At 52.9% G+C, this 15,266-nt stretch overlaps 8 protein-coding genes across 8 annotated transcripts; 5 read left to right on the forward strand and 3 right to left on the reverse strand.

The window, feature by feature from the left end:
• Positions 1 to 510: 510 nt before the first annotated feature.
• PtrM4_072800 (E1-DerP2-DerF2 multi-domain protein) lies at positions 511 to 1,135 on the forward strand (the record flags this gene model as incomplete). Its single annotated transcript, XM_001941422.1, has 3 exons — positions 511 to 710; positions 780 to 996; positions 1,049 to 1,135. 3 exons carry the CDS (start codon positions 511 to 513, stop codon positions 1,133 to 1,135), a joined length of 504 nt encoding a protein of 167 aa, XP_001941457.1.
• A 506-nt stretch (positions 1,136 to 1,641) lies between these two features.
• Positions 1,642 to 2,285, reverse strand: PtrM4_072810 (NtpG, Archaeal-vacuolar-type H+-ATPase subunit F; the record flags this gene model as incomplete). The annotated part of the gene is made up of 4 exons (XM_001941421.2): positions 1,642 to 1,782; positions 1,835 to 1,972; positions 2,034 to 2,069; positions 2,133 to 2,285. The coding sequence occupies 4 exons, from the start codon at positions 2,283 to 2,285 to the stop codon at positions 1,642 to 1,644; spliced, it is 468 nt and encodes a 155-aa protein (XP_001941456.1).
• Positions 2,286 to 2,496: 211 nt separating this feature from the next.
• PtrM4_072820 (DUF2418 multi-domain protein) lies at positions 2,497 to 3,756 on the forward strand (the record flags this gene model as incomplete). Its single annotated transcript, XM_001941420.2, has 1 exon — positions 2,497 to 3,756. The coding sequence occupies one exon, from the start codon at positions 2,497 to 2,499 to the stop codon at positions 3,754 to 3,756; it is 1,260 nt and encodes a 419-aa protein (XP_001941455.2).
• Positions 3,757 to 4,741: 985 nt separating this feature from the next.
• Positions 4,742 to 5,590, reverse strand: PtrM4_072830 (Secreted trypsin serine protease; the record flags this gene model as incomplete). Its single annotated transcript, XM_066106003.1, has 3 exons — positions 4,742 to 4,885; positions 4,988 to 5,245; positions 5,300 to 5,590. 3 exons carry the CDS (start codon positions 5,588 to 5,590, stop codon positions 4,742 to 4,744), a joined length of 693 nt encoding a protein of 230 aa, XP_065964630.1.
• Positions 5,591 to 7,361: 1,771 nt separating this feature from the next.
• On the forward strand, positions 7,362 to 7,812 carry PtrM4_072840 (uncharacterized protein; the record flags this gene model as incomplete). The annotated part of the gene is made up of 2 exons (XM_001941418.2): positions 7,362 to 7,662; positions 7,724 to 7,812. The coding sequence occupies 2 exons, from the start codon at positions 7,362 to 7,364 to the stop codon at positions 7,810 to 7,812; spliced, it is 390 nt and encodes a 129-aa protein (XP_001941453.1).
• Positions 7,813 to 8,302: 490 nt separating this feature from the next.
• PtrM4_072850 (tricarboxylate transport protein, mitochondrial precursor) lies at positions 8,303 to 9,291 on the reverse strand (the record flags this gene model as incomplete). Its single annotated transcript, XM_066106004.1, has 4 exons — positions 8,303 to 8,553; positions 8,618 to 8,770; positions 8,827 to 9,030; positions 9,087 to 9,291. 4 exons carry the CDS (start codon positions 9,289 to 9,291, stop codon positions 8,303 to 8,305), a joined length of 813 nt encoding a protein of 270 aa, XP_065964631.1.
• Positions 9,292 to 11,919: 2,628 nt separating this feature from the next.
• PtrM4_072860 (uncharacterized protein) lies at positions 11,920 to 13,761 on the forward strand (the record flags this gene model as incomplete). Its single annotated transcript, XM_066106005.1, has 2 exons — positions 11,920 to 11,962; positions 12,020 to 13,761. 2 exons carry the CDS (start codon positions 11,920 to 11,922, stop codon positions 13,759 to 13,761), a joined length of 1,785 nt encoding a protein of 594 aa, XP_065964632.1.
• A 533-nt stretch (positions 13,762 to 14,294) lies between these two features.
• PtrM4_072870 (uncharacterized protein) lies at positions 14,295 to 14,689 on the forward strand (the record flags this gene model as incomplete). Its single annotated transcript, XM_001941416.2, has 2 exons — positions 14,295 to 14,441; positions 14,510 to 14,689. The coding sequence occupies 2 exons, from the start codon at positions 14,295 to 14,297 to the stop codon at positions 14,687 to 14,689; spliced, it is 327 nt and encodes a 108-aa protein (XP_001941451.2).
• Between the last annotated feature and the right edge of the window lie 577 nt (positions 14,690 to 15,266).

Below are 15,266 nucleotides of genomic sequence, written 5' to 3' on the forward strand. Positions count from 1 at the left end.
CAGCTTATGTATACACCTGTTCACTACGCGCCGCACATTTCAAAGTCCGTAGTGAGGCGGCCATCGCGGAGCTTCACCGTCTCTCCTTGACGCTGCTGAAACTCTCTGAAGCACACAAGGCTGGCCAAGCGTAGGAACAGCAGAATGTAAAGCTCACTATGTCGCAATAGGGAATATACCTTGCCACCTCAGGAAAGACAGGTGCTAGCTGGGTGCTAACGCAGGGCGTGACCACATGCATCAGCGGTGGTGACGTACCTAAGCCAGATCCCTGCCGCGTCTGCTTCGCCCCAGCCCCATCAACAGACAGGTCGGACCGCGGCAGGCGGCGCTATCTAGTAGACGCCAGCCTCATCCACCACTACCCAGAGCTCCCCATTCTCCACATCAACCCCAACTTCTTCCCAAACCTCAACATCACGACATCGGAAAATAACCGGGTCGTTTTTAGTTGCGCATAATCTACCTTCCTACAGCTCCTTCTCACGTGCAGCTGTCTTCACCGCCGCCATGCAGCTCACCACCCTCTTCGTCGCTGCGCTCAGCGCCGCTACCGCCACTGCGACACCCTCATGGATGGGAGGCGACCAGGTCGCCATCAAGGCCGAGTACAAGGTGCCCGGCGACAATCCGCTGTACTTCTGCGGCGACCCAGCCGACGACATCTTGAAGATTGAAAAGGTCGACCTAAGCCCCAACCCACCGGTTCCGTATGTTTTCCACGCCTGCGCATATTCTAGGCTGCGTATCTTGTGATGTAGAAGTTAACACGCGCACAGTGGCCAGTCGCTCTCGATCAAGGCAACGGGTGACTTCAAGGAGGAGGTCGGCGAGGGCTTCAAGATGCACCTCCAAGTCAAGTACGGACTCATTACGCTCATCAACCAGAATGCCGACGGGTGCGACACGATCAAGAAGGGCGATCTCGACTGCCCGCTCGAGAAGGGTGAGATGAGCTTGACCAAGGATGTTGATCTGCCCAGGGAGATTCCTCCGGTGCGTACTTGTAACTCTACAGACGACCATTGCAATGCTAACAACACTCCAGGGCACCTACACCGTCCTCGCAGATGTATTTACTGCCGACGGCGACAAGATCACCTGCCTCACTGCCAAGATCGCTTTCCACCGGTAAATTGTCTCTAGCTTCACTTCGACACCGCAACACCCGCCCAACAACAATGGTGTCTGATGTTCAACAACGCAGGGGAGAAACGGAGGACAACAAGGCGAATGGCGGCAGCAAGATCAAATTGGGTCAGCCAAGAGTGCAGATGTCTGGGCCCTTGGCAGGTCTGGTGCAGGAGCGGTTGCGACAGAGGAGAGAGCTTTAAATTGATGGGAGTTGATCATGTTCATGTTCATTCCGCGATACCAGTGCGATGTTGATTTCTGGTGTATGGATATTATTGGACCACGGCTTAATGTAGATACGACGGAAATGCATACTCTAGGGCACTTTGTGATGTGGAGACTTTACTGTGGTGGATATCTTCGCTGTATGTGCTATGTATCCCTGTTAGTCGTCGCAGACGTCTACATGAAGTATGCACAGTGATTCTTAAAGGCCTCGTGCCAGTCATGTACTTGGCATGGCCCACTTCCGCCGTCCTCGCCACTATTCGCAGTCGCTGTCCCCGCTTACTCTCCGAATAACCTCCTCACCCTCTTCAGCACACTGTCCTTCTCGGGGTCGTAGGGATGGTCTTTGGACGGTATCTCGAGCAGTGAGGGAAAGGCAGCCGTGTATGCCTCGACTCGGTGTCGTATCCTCTCGGCAATCTAGCCGTCGTCAGCAACGTCCTCCAACTACCCACAGCGCTCCTCAGCATACATGTTGGTTGATGAGCAGAATGGCGATATCCTTGCGCTCCGTGGTGAACTTGTCAAAGGCAGCTTCAATGACCGCGGTTTCCGTCTTGGCGTCCACGACTAGGAAGTTCTTCTGGCTGTCCGGGGGTTGAGTAACGTGCTGCAACTCTCGTCAGGCGTGTATTCATATTATATCGCATTCCGACGTCTCAATAGCTTACGCCTACGCCCGCGAGCAGCATGCCCGTGCAAGTGTCCTGCCGCCCGTTAGCTTCCTGTAATCACATTCTCATGGCCAGGAGCACTCGGGTAGTGCGCACCTCATCGCCGATGACGGCCAGGAACTGTCTGTCCTTGTACTGGGCTGCCGGTGCTGCCATATTGCGTCGTGTAGGTTGGCGGCTGTCGTCGTGAGGTCGAAGCTCGGTTGAAGCTGGAGCTCCAGGCCGGCCGGGGGGTGCGGCCGTCGTCATGGGCGGGCGCACGCCCTAGTCCGTGTTTGGCCAACTGTTTGTACCCGGCGCTTTCTTCTTTCACCATTTACCTCTTTATCCCCTTCTTTCTGTTACAACACCACCGCGCCATGTCGTGAGATTCACCGTTGTCCATCTTCGCTCCTTTACTTTCTCTATACTAGATCAGTGAAGTCGTACCTCCCTCGGAATAATTGTAATACCCAGAGACATGCCGAAACTCGTGCGCCGCGCGCCTTTGTCGGAGCGCATCAAATCCTACCTCGACCCCTCCGACTGGCTGATCTGGATATCGGAAGAACTCAACAGTTCCGACTGGGACGACTTTGCCTCATCCTACGCTCTCTACATCGGCTTCGGCGCAAACCTGCTCTTTGTCCTCGCACAGGCAAACAGCGGCGCACCCACGACCGACGACGATGACGGCGTCTTCAGCGAGGTTCAGGGCCCGGGCTGGGTAGAGTGGATAATGGGTCTAGTGGTCTTGGTTCTCAGCATCACGAGTGTTGGAAATGCATGGCTGGTATGGGGCAAGAGGAGGTACTATCGCCTTTTCGAGCAGAGCGTCGACATTGCGCCTCAGACGCCGAGTGCAAAGCGCGTTAGGGTTGACTCATCGCCGGCGGGAGCCAGCCCGATGCAGTTTGTGAAGAATTTGGTACAAAACAACGCGACGAGTCGGGCGCATCCAGTTGAAGGCAGGGACGTCTGGGAGGTTGCTGTTTGGGACCCGAATCCCCTTTGTCTGCAGCTGTTCTGTCTCTTCAGTCCGCTGCACGTCGTTCTCTACTACTTCAACCTCCCGGTTGCGCCGCTGGACCCGAGACCGAGCATCAGGGTTACATCGACACTTTTCATCGGAGCAGTGCTGTCGTTGCAGCTTTGGTGGTTGAGAAGCGCATTCACGCGCCAAATCAAGGACAACGCCCTCATCAGCCGACAAGTACTCCACGAATACGACAGCAAATTCGTACACCCATCACTCCGAAAGCAATGCCGAGACGTGGGTATCCAAACCATCTCAAAAGACAGGGGACGGGACTCCAGTGTCGGTGTCAAGGGCAGCAGTCTCCACCTCGCCAGCGAAGTCGTCACATACACACCCACAACCATCATCAGCCGCACCTTCCGCACCAACCCAAACTCCAGCTACGCCTCACAATACGACCCTGACAACGTCGGTCCAGCTCGCTCAACCCAACACACACCCTCGCGCAAAACACGCTACTCGACCTCCTCCACCGCCATGGACGACGACTTCTCCTCCCCCCCTCCGAGCCCCCTCACAAACACCAAACCCCTTCCGCCAAGCACCAACCATCCCCGCTGCTTCTTCTTCTTCCACAAACAACGACGGCGGCTACCTCGGTATAAACACGCACGCCGCTTCCCCTTTACGCAAATCCACCGGCAGTTTCCTCACTCGCGATTCCGACCACCGCAGCTCTACCACCACGAGGGGAAGAGATAGTCTCGGCGGCGCGTTTGAACGCAGAGCTAGTCCGAGTAAACGTGACGTTAGCCCCCTTGAAGAGGATTAGTGTGGGTAATGCGGAGAGGGAACGTGAGAGGGAGAGGGAGAGGGATAGACCGGTTGGTTTTGGTGGTGGTGGTGGTCAGGCAGATAGATTTGGTAGGAGTACTGGGTATGGGAATTTAGGCGTGGGTAGGAGGGAGAGTGGACGGTTTTGAACGACATGGACTGGAGTGGTTGAGGAGGAGGGTTTTTTTGGTACGACCATGTCCATGTATATATTTTCATGGCGCCTTTTTTTTGGTCTGTTCTCTGATAATACCCACAATATATGCCGCTTGTTTGGCTGGCAACTTTTTTTTTCTTGGGAGTTTATTTGTGCTGGTTGGTTTATGAGTGATGGTGTCGCTGCTCGGTTTACAGTGGTGCTTCTTTTATGACATGTTGGCTCTGTGTATTCTGTACCACTATTCCATCTCATTCCTCTCCTTTTGTACTAGACAATAGAAGGAACTGATATCTGCCTTCTCACCCTCCCTCCTTTCTCCATCAAAGTCCACCAAGTCTTAAAGCAGATCCTTTCATAGTCCAGTTCTGAGGATTAGATATCAAACATGACACATTCACATTCACACAAAAGTAGCCACAGAACCAATATTTTCCAAAACATTCATTCCATATTCACAAAATATCCACAAGTCCCTTCTCCTCAAAGAAATTGAGAAGAAAGGGGTAAAGAAGAAGAAGAAGAAGTAAAGGGGAAGCCAAATCAAGTACTCAACAACCCATTCAGCAGCAACAGCAGTTCATAATCCCATGCTCATTGTCATCCATCCCATGCCCAGCAATCGTAAAAAAAGGGTGGATAAGGGGTTTCCTAGCCATCAACCATCAAATCCAGGAGTATCGTATAATCCCGAGTATTCTGGGACCGTCGCCAGTAGTTTACCAATCCAATCCAACCCGTTTTCGAATCCAGCGCTTAGTCGTACTGCTGGATGAAAGAAAGGAGGGTGCTGACGCGGGAGTAAACACCGGGGTAACCAGGAAGCGCGCAGCCCTGGCCGAAAGAAACGACACCAACAAGAGTCTTGGAAGCATCGACAAGAGGGCCGCCAGAGTCACCCTGGCAAGAGTCCTTGCCGCCGTTGGTAAGACCAGCGCAGACCATGTTGTTGGTGATTGACGAGGAGCCGTAGCTGGAGCGGCAGCTGGTGCGGGAAACGACGGGGACGCTGACCTTGTAGAGGGCGTTGGGGGAGCTGCCACCGGAGCTGAGGGTGCCCCAGCCGGCGACGGTGACGGTGGCACCGGCAGCCGGGTCGGAGCCAGAGGCAGGGAGGCCGACGTAGCCGATGGTGCTGCTGGTGGGGATCGACGAAGACAGCTTCCAGATGGCAATGTCGTAGTCCTGGCTGCTGCTGCGGTAGTTGGGGTTGACGATGACCTGGGAGACACCGACAAGAGTGCCACCGGAGGAGCGGCTCTGTTATATCATGTTAGTCGTCTTCTGATTAAGGGGGAAAGCAGCAAAACTTACCAAGGAACCGGCGCGGACGCGGAGGTTGCTGACGGAGCCGATGACGGAGCTCACGGAGCAGTGAGCAGCAGTGACAACGGTGTTGCCGTTGATGAGCGAACCACCGCAAATGTGGGATCCGCCGACCTGGAGAGAGACAATGTAGGGGAACTCGCCAGAGGCAGCGGTGGAGCCACCAACAATGTCATCATCAGGAGTGTCGGCAGGGAACTCGAAGTTGGGGTCCTGGGGAGTAGGAACAGCAAGAGCGAGCGCAGGGAGCGCGAAAGCGATGATGGTTTGGAAACGCATGATGAAGATGCTGGTTGTTGGTTGTTGAGAGGCGGACCCGACGAGAGACTGTGTGAAGCGATGGGATGAAGAGACAAGCGACTGACTGAGCTGGCTGATGATGATTTAGACGGGAGCACGACTGGATACTTATACACTGCGTGATATTGCTTTCATCCCAATACACTGTACCAACTGACCATTACAACCTTCCCATCGTGTCTTCGAAAAGAGTATACCAAGACCAGATGGACTAGGTGCGTAGTATGTCCTTCCGGATTGGGGCCCCGTACGGCTTGGTACTGCTTGGCAAAGTCTTAACCACTGTCCGTCATGTATCTTTGGCGCCTGCATGGGAGCGACGTACCCCGGCGCCCATGTAGGTACGTTATCTAGGCGGAGCACAAGCTTTCGCCTGATTACCTTGCAGCGAATGCGAAAGAGGAAGCTGATCTAGCTGTGGCTGCCGGTCTGGGTGGAATCCAGCGATTCATCGTCGCCGTCGCTGTCTCCGTGTGCGCTCTCATGTTTCCGATACTTTCCTTTTGGTCTCCTATTATGACGTTTAGACAGCCGGCCAGGGCTTGTGTCAGGACGCCCCCAGCCGTGGTAGTATACCCGTCTCAGGCGCGGCCTTGCCGAGTACAACGAGGCGCGTGGTCGTGGGGTGCACTACGTCTAGCACCACCTCTAGCAGCTACCACGACGCTGTTCCAGAGACAGCAGGAGCTTTGTTTGCTGGCGGTTCCATCCTTGCTTCGTGGCTATAGTAGTGCCGACGGTGAGTCGATTTCTCTTGCTCTTCGCCATTGTGCTGGCGGAGTCGCGCGAACCCCTGCCCCGTTATCGCAGTCCCATCTCCGCCATTAATGCGCCATAGCGAATTGCCACATGCGGTGCACATACCGATGGAAGCGCCGCTGCGGCCTGCGTACTTTGTGGTGTTTCGAGCCATGGCGAAGCCCGACACGAGCTGTCCATATTGCCCTACATGATCGGCAAGGTACCTGATTTGACGGTTGACGAATGGTGCGTGACGGTTGGCCTAGTACGCCGCATAGCCAAAAAGAAAGCAAAAGGACCTGCCGCAACGGATAGGTCCGCGTGTGCTGCGGTCGAAACGCTCGTTTCTTGGCTCCCCAGTGGGTTTTATTGCGTCCATCGGACATGTCGACTTTTAGCTGTCCATTTGCTGCACAGGTCAAGTGCTAGAGGTTGAGTGCCGGCTGTGGGCCAGGAAAGGCAGGAGAGGTTGAGGAAGCTATCGATAGGGCGGAGTATTTACGTCTTGGCACTGGCCTCGTGAGCCGGGGTTACCGAAGGGAGCAGCGATCGGCGCAACGGCGGTCTTTTGCCATATACTTGGATTCTTGTATTAACATGCCGTCCAGAATGAGTCGTGGTTGGGGGAGTCGTGGTTGGAGGAGTCGTTGGTCGGTGGCGGCTGCCCACATGAGTCTGGGAACCTACAGCGTCCTGCGATTACTCACCTCTAGGCAACCACGGCAACCACTCTGCCTTGTTGCACGCACAACAGCACTCTTTCCTCTCCGTTGTCCAAGATTCGTCGTCTATAATAATGGGCATGTGAATGTTGCATGTCAAAAGGAATTTTGGTGAAAGCGTTACGACATAGCTACAGCTACCCCTCATAGCTTAGCAGCTGCCTATATAAACAAAACAAGGCGAGCGAATGTCAACCAGTACAAACAAACACCACAACAACCAACACAACATCCTGTGGACTCTTGCATTCATCTTGATCCTTCTCACATCCATACCCACCGTCACAATGCCAGAAAACATGGACACCATCCCCAAGCCCTTCACCATCGAAATCGCCGGCAAACCCATCACCAAAATAGACGCCATCCCAGAAGGACGTGAGCAAGCAAAGATCGGCTCCGAGCCAGCCGTCTTCGAGCTCAAGGACAAACGCCTCCAGTGTGACGGACACATTCTCGCCCGAGCACTATTAGAAGACCGCAGCCTCGCGCCAAAGCGCGTGTACTGGTACCCGGCAGACACCGACGAAAAAACACAAGACGTTACTGCAACCAAGGATGGCGAAGAATACAGGCTCCACTTTGCCAGTATGTTGTGATGATACTGCCGCGGCGGTTCCATTGTGCCCCTTGTTAACATCCTGCGCAGGCTGCCCTCTTACCACCAACGAGGAAGGCGTGTTTGCGGAAATGCTAGACCGTGAAGATCACAGCAAGGTCGTGCTAAAGATGCATTAAATCGCCATCCATCTACCGTTATGTTCATGGTTGTAAGCTCGGCTGCAGGACTTGATCGGTCGGCATCACGTCATTGCCACCCCACCCTGCATAGGCGACTTCCAAACCACCTACCTACATAGTACAGTCGAATTGATTATATCCGTCTCACCCGCATAATCTCGCTGCACCCGCTTGCCTATTTTCCGTGGGCCAAGAACTTGACTTGACCAGTTTCGGCATGTCACTACATGTTGTAACAATGTCCCGATGTCGGTAACTACTGGGTAGTACCGTTATGTACCTAGGTAGGTACCTACTCCTTCCTTTGTCACATGCGAAGGTGGCGGCGCATCCGGCAGACGTCCGCGTCCGTGCTCCCGATCCTACCCCACGCGCATATACGGGATGCTTTTAAATTAACCAATAGTGGATGGACAAGGGATGTCCTTGATGCAGGGCTGAACTGACTGAAACATTCTGACTAGTTTCTTGAAATCTCGCCATTCTACTATGCCATCGAAATCTTTCGATGTGGTATCGACTCCACAGCCGCAACCTTGTAGAGAGTAATCCGTGCAATAAGAAACTCGTACGCCGTAAAAGACACGGCCTGGCCTATGCCCACTCGAAGAATCCGCGGCCCAATACCCCTATACAAAGCAGGCAGGCCCTCGTTTGTGACAAGCTGACTAGTCTGGTGGACTATCCTTCGAAAGCTGCTTTCACCAGGCCGAGATGGCGATTTCTGAACCCTTGTTTCTGCAAGAGGAGGGGATGAGTCAGTTTTCATGATTCCAAGACGGGGTTTCCCAGGAGTACCTACTTATAGTATCTATTGGTGCATTGCAGAGTGGCCCAACAGAGCCAGATACCAAGCCGATCAGGGCGGTCTGATACGGGGGTAGAGTTTTCGAGTCTTTCCCTCCTCTCCTCTCTAGTACGAAAGACTTCAAATGACTGTATACAAAGAAGTTGGCTACACCGTCCCGATTAGCTGAATGTAATGGGAGAAGAGCCTTTGAGTATACGAACCTGCTTGGTTTGTCCCCTGCCGTAACGACGTAAGGGAAATTCCAGTCCATAATTTCCTAATCCCCTCATTACGAACGATATCCAGGACGACTTGTATGGCTCGTTGGGGATTCGCAGCACGCTTCTGGGATTGCAGTCGGATCTTCACCATCTCCATGGGTGTTACAACAAGGATAGACTCCGTCACTCCTGCTGCCAGGCCAGCTAAAAAAGAAGAGTTAGTACATAGCCATGGACCAACTGGCACTGTGTCCACATACCCAAAAGCAGCCGTTGGCTAGATTGGCTCCCATCTGGAAGCGCCAGAAGCGATTTATACGTCTCAAAACTAGCGAAGCGTATAGCGATCTTGGGTACAATCCCCAATATAACAGGGCTGAAACCGCGATACAAGCCAAGAAGATTATCCTTCTGGATGATGTTTCTGGCAGTCTGATAGGCGTTGCGGCTTGCTGCCGTCTGCATGTTTACTTTAATCGTGTCTGTAGTAGGTATGTCAGAGATGGATGCGAAGAGGTACCCACGATTGCAACGTGGACAAGTTAGAACGTACCTAGCGGATGGCAGAAAACCCCCTCCATCATGCCTGCACCTGCACCTGCTGGTCTAATCATCAACCGTGTGCTATCTTACGGCTTGAGAACGAGCGTACCGAGAAGGTGCTCATAGCTTCTTCCCCCGTTGGATCCTGTGTTGTACCGTTGGAGGCGTTGTGTTTGGCTCATTGTGGTCTGTGTGTGATCGAGAATGAGAGAACCGCGTATAGTGAGAAGAGTGTAAGTCGAGCCTTGACCACAGGTTGCATATCAGAGACGTGGTCGGAACAAGGGCCCACTGTCTTGATGCTTCTCCCAAATACTTGGTCAAGGAACCGATCGGTACTACCACTGCGTCTATTCCAACCCGACATTATCTCATATTGAGCATCTAGGCAATCATGCTTCTCCGAAAGAGGGACTGTGATGAGATGATAGGTATGTTGTACAGATGAAGCCACGCTGTCTCTTTCACTACTAGGAAACTCATCTGACCGATCGGTTGAGAGTGTCAGGCTGCATCGTTAGTGTCAATAACTGCATCTCTAGCTCTCATAGACACCTAGGTACACACACGCAAGAAGTTGCCGACGGTCGTTCTACATTAATCACCGATCGGGCGTGATACGAGCGAATAGCCGCACCACTATTCGGCCCGTTAGACTATCCAGCCACATTCGAACTTCACTCGACACTACGCAAACCAACTACTCGTATAAATCAGTGTCCATCTGAATGTAATCCCAGCATCATCTTACACAACCACCATCACTACTACACACACACTCCCATCACCACCTACCTCCAGCTTTTTCAAGATGGCCCCAGGACTACTTCTCGACGAATCACCAAACACGACGGCTGAGGCTACCCAGTCTCAGGAATTGGTATCAGTAAAGACAAAGGCCTCCGCGCCCCAAGTCTGGATTCCTCCGCTGTCGATCTCGAGACGGTTATATGTCGGAAACGCCATGGATGGATACAAGTATGCCGACATTGGTCGCTACCTTGGTCGAGAGTACGCAGACGTCCAGATTCGCGACCTTTTGAACGACCCAGACGTCGATGCTAAGCTCCGTGACCTTGCTATCATAAGTGAGTTTCACCATCTGTTATATATTGGCCTGACTAACCATGATGGAAAATCACAGTCAGCGAGCGCGGTGTCTGCGTGTTCCGTAATCAAGACATCACTCCCCAGGAACAAAAAGAGTTCACCAACCGACTCGGTCAACTCACCGGCAAACCCAGCACCTCTGGAATCCATGTTCATCCAATGTATGTTCTTCATGAAGGACTCTGTGAGAGGATATAATCTAACACTGTCAGTAACCACACGCAGCTTGAAGGCGGCAAGGTCGATGCTGAGATGTCCACTATCGCTCGCAACCCAAAGAAGATGCTGTCAAAGCAGACCGGTGTTGATGGCAAGGCCCGTACAAAGAAGCAGTCGGCTGCTGATGGATGGCATCACGACATTGGGTTCGAGGTACGGCCAGACTTGCTATCAGTCAGGTAACTCAGTTCGAACTGACTGAACTGACTGCCAAGACTCAGTTCAGTCAGTCAGTTCTTGAGGCAGCTGGACGTCAGTCCAGTCAGTTCAGAAGCCTCCAGACTGACTGAACTGACTGACGTTAGACTGACGTTAGCTGTTTTTAAAGCAGTATTTTAGAGTTGTGAAAGCCACATTTAGTGCGGCTTCGAAGCCGCGCTAGTCCTAGATATAAAGACACTAATCCTATATAAGTTAAAGCATCTAGCTTTAAGCTAATTAGAGTTTGCGGAAATGCGCTACCCGGTGCGCACCTAGTAAGCCTTTCGCGTCGCGTCGCGTCGCGTCTGCTATACACACGACGCTAGACTACTGTTGCCATAATACTTCTTGGTGTACTTCATGTCTACTCCCTCTAATTCAGGCCTTCGCCGCCTTGTAGAATGCGACAAGCGCAATTCTCCTCTACCATCGCTATCAAACGCGCCTACTGTTGGCGATACTGCGAGCGAGGCCCAGGCTGATGAGCCCTTGGCAGTACAGGCGGACTTCCCCAACGACGGCGACGACGACGACGACGACGACAATTACGACGGGCTTGATTTTAAGCGTGTGCCGTATCTTGAGCGGCGCCAGGTTGAGCGTAATAGTCGCGGTGGGCCAAAAAGCTGGATCTACCGCCACGGCTGGGCCGTCTGGCACCGCAAGTACAAGAAAAACTACTGGCTTTGCCGGTACTGCCATCAACGACGGAAGCAGGAGGCTTGCTACGAGGCTGACAGCACTACAAACGCCGGCCGACACCTCTCAAGCAACAAGCCTGGACACTCACACGGACCTAACGGACCTGTACCAATTGCTAGCCGGGAGGGCAATATTATGGGCGCGCTCGCAAAGTCCCAAGTATATATTATGAGGTCTAAAGGGATAGAAGTATCGCAAGAGGTAGCAAACGAGATAGCAGCAAGCTTTTCAACCTCTCGATTTCAGGACGCGCTGAAGGACTGGGTAGTCGCGGACAACCAGAGCCTTCGCGTAATAGAAACGCCGCAGTTTCGAGCCATGATTGCGGCCGTGAGCCCGCTAGCCGAAGCTCTCCTTTGGCGTAGCCACTAAACGCTCCACGATCATATTATTACTGAGTACAATACATACATACTAGCTGTTGCCAACTACCTTCGCGAAGCCCGGTCGCTTATACACGTGTCATTCGACAACTGGACTTCAACTGGTGGGCAGTATGCTTTTACTGGCCTCTGCGTACATTACCTTAACAGCGAGGGCAAGCTAGTTGACCACCTGCTTGGGTTGCCTGAGCTACACGGGGCGCACACTGGCAATAATATTGCCGCTGCAGCAACAACAATACTTCGGCTATTTGGCGTTGACAACGCGAGGGTTGGGTACTTTGTGCTTGACAACGCAAGTAACAATGATACTGCAGTTGAGTCCTTAGCAGAGGAGTTTGGCTTTATCGCAAGCGAGCGGCGGCTGCGGTGCTGCTGCCATATACTCAACCTAAGCGCACAATTAGTAATTTGGGGCAAAGACCGTAGCGCGTACGAGAATGAAGCCGCACACCTTGAGGAAGAGGAGAAGTACATGGATGAGTGGCGCAAATACGGTCCTGTTGGCGTCCTCTTTGACGTGATTGCGTCTATCTGTACGCCTCAAACTCGACAACTACTAGAGCGCCTACAGTGCGAGGAGGCAGAGTCTCTAGGTGTTACACCCCACATCCGGCAGCTTGTGAAGCCTGTTAAGACACGCTGGAATAGCTATTTCAACACGTTTGTCCGTGCAGCTGAGCTACACGGCCCTATCGATGGCTATATTGAGTGTAAACTTGAGGAGCATAGTGCTGCAACAGCAACCTCACGACGCCGGAAGAATCGTGAGCAGCTCCCTGCTGCCCAGCCACGGTTATATATACGCGAAGGGGGTCTAAGCGGCAAGGACTGGGCGACAATAACAGAATACATTCGACTCCTTGAGCCATTTGCCGAAGCTACACGGCTACTTGAAGGTCGCGGCCGACACGGCCGACACGGCGCTATATGGGAAGTTCTAGTAACGTTTGAGTGGCTTCTTGACCAGCTTGAGGCTCTCAAAGACCGCCTTAAGGATGTAAATTACGAAGATCTAGATGCGCCTGAAGATCATCTTATTACAAACGTTAACCTTGCGCATTGTAAGCTTGCTGAGTACTACGCAAAATTCGATAACGCGCCTGTCTACTACACTGCTACAATACTACACCCGCACTACAAACACCACCTCTCAGCGCTCTGGAAGGTGCCTGACACCCATGTCACTGCCCGTGACGGTGTCCACTATCGCGACGGCTGGCTTGACAATAACCACCGGGCATTCCTGCGTATGTGGCAGGGGCGGAAGGACTCTGCAGCCACTTCAGCTCACACTGTAACGCCGCCGCGTAAGAAGCCCCGGCTAGGGATTTCAACGTCGCGATCAGCTTTTCTACAGTCGTCAATTGAGCAAAGCACACGGCAGTTAGAGGCAAGCCTTGCTGAGGATGAGTATGAGATATGGAAGCGGCAACCAGCGTTAGCTGAGGAGGATTGGCTGTCTCTTAATCCGCTTCTATACTGGGAGTCAGTTGCTGGGCAGTTCCCTATACTCTCAAAGTTCGCTATTGACGTCCTAACAATACCAGCAGCAGCGGCAGACTGTGAGCGGACTTTCAGCGAGCTTGGCGACATGTTAGGCACCCGGAGACTCCATATGAAGCCAGAGCTTATTTCAGCTTTGCAGAGCTTGAAGAGCTGGAAGAGGCTTGGTATACAGCCAACAACTACCTCAGCTTCTGGGCTAGCGCGCACACTATCAGAGGAAGAAATCTCAAAAGTACAGGAGCATTTATCTCAGTTCGACGTCAGGTAACTCAGTTCAGTCAGTCCAGTCAGTCCGCAGGCCGCGGCGACGTCAGTTCAGTCAGTCAGTTTTAGTTTAATTGAAAAGTCTTGGCAGTCAGTCCAGTCCAGTTCAGTGACCTCAGGACGTCAGTTCAGTCAGTCCAGAGAGCTCCGGACTGACTGAACTGACTGATAGCAACTCTGGGTACGGCCAGCCACCACTTCCTCATTTAGGCAGACACTAACTGCTGCTCAAGAACAACACGTCCGACTACACCTCATTGATCATGAGAGTCGTCCCTGAATATGGAGGTTAGTACCCTATCGCAATACAACGGCCAGGTGTGAACCAGCTACTAACCGAATCCAGGTGATACAGTCTTCGCCAGTGCATACGAAGTCTACGACAGGCTTTCTGCTCCTTACCAGAAGTTCCTGGAGGGCCTAACTTGCACGTTCCGACCCGTGGGTTTCGAAGAAGACCCAGAGGTCGCCCATCTCTACGCTGTCCCCCGTGGATCACCTGTCAACATTGGCCCCAGCCTTACTGCCATTCACCCCATGTTGCGATCGAACCCAGTAACGGGTTGGCGCAGCGTCTTTGGTGTCGGGCACCACGCTCAACGGGTCAACGAACTTACCGAGGCAGAAAGCCAGAAATTGTTGAAATGGTTGTCGGATCTGATCACAGAGAACCATGACCTTCAGGTAAGTCATTCTGCTAGGCAAAGTCCGTTTGTTTCGCCAAGAAAACTCTCACTGACACTGCCACACAGCTGCGCATGAAGTGGGGTGTCAACGACTTGGCGGTATGGGACAACCGGGCTGTTTACCACACAGCCACATATGATTACGACGGCCCTCGATCTGGACACCGCGTTGTTAGTGTGGCCGAGGCACCATACCTGAACATGCATAGTGTCGGACGCGATGAAGCTCTCAACGGAAAGGCATAGGGAATAGTGACGGAATCGGTTGTCCTTGTACTAGATAGAGCTCAAGATAGTGGCTAGCCAGAAATTGGTTTAGCTTTTCCCCAGGTCTTCTCAATGTGAAAGCACGTATACCGGTACGCTGTACTCTTACTACTTGCCCGTCCGTCATAAGACACCATCTGCCGTCCACCGACATATCCGGAGCTACCCAACCTAGACCAAGGCTCCCGAAATATTGACAAGGGCCTCTCGAGGTATCCTGGATCGATATCGCCGACAGGTCAGAGCGGGCATTCAGCAGACGGATGTGGCAGAAAGAGGTCGGAGCAACTTTCTAATATGGCGCACACGAGTGAATTGACCCTCATTGCTACTGTTGGGAGCGCTTGGATCAGGTACGTTCAGGAGTGGAAATGTGTATCGCTGTAAGGATCAGAGAGATCAGAAGGAAAGTCCGGAATATGACTCGGGCCAGTCCGATCCTTGGCGCTGGGCCGGCATCTCGATGTCCGGTCCAGTCACGTGGTCGGCGCCTCAACACCAAACACCCCTTCTCCGCAAGACGCTTACATATCAAGCAGTGCTAGATCAGTCCAAT

This window comes from Pyrenophora tritici-repentis, chromosome 2 (assembly GCF_003171515.1).
Source record: "Pyrenophora tritici-repentis strain M4 chromosome 2, whole genome shotgun sequence".
Taxonomy (NCBI): Eukaryota; Fungi; Ascomycota; class Dothideomycetes; order Pleosporales; family Pleosporaceae; genus Pyrenophora; species Pyrenophora tritici-repentis.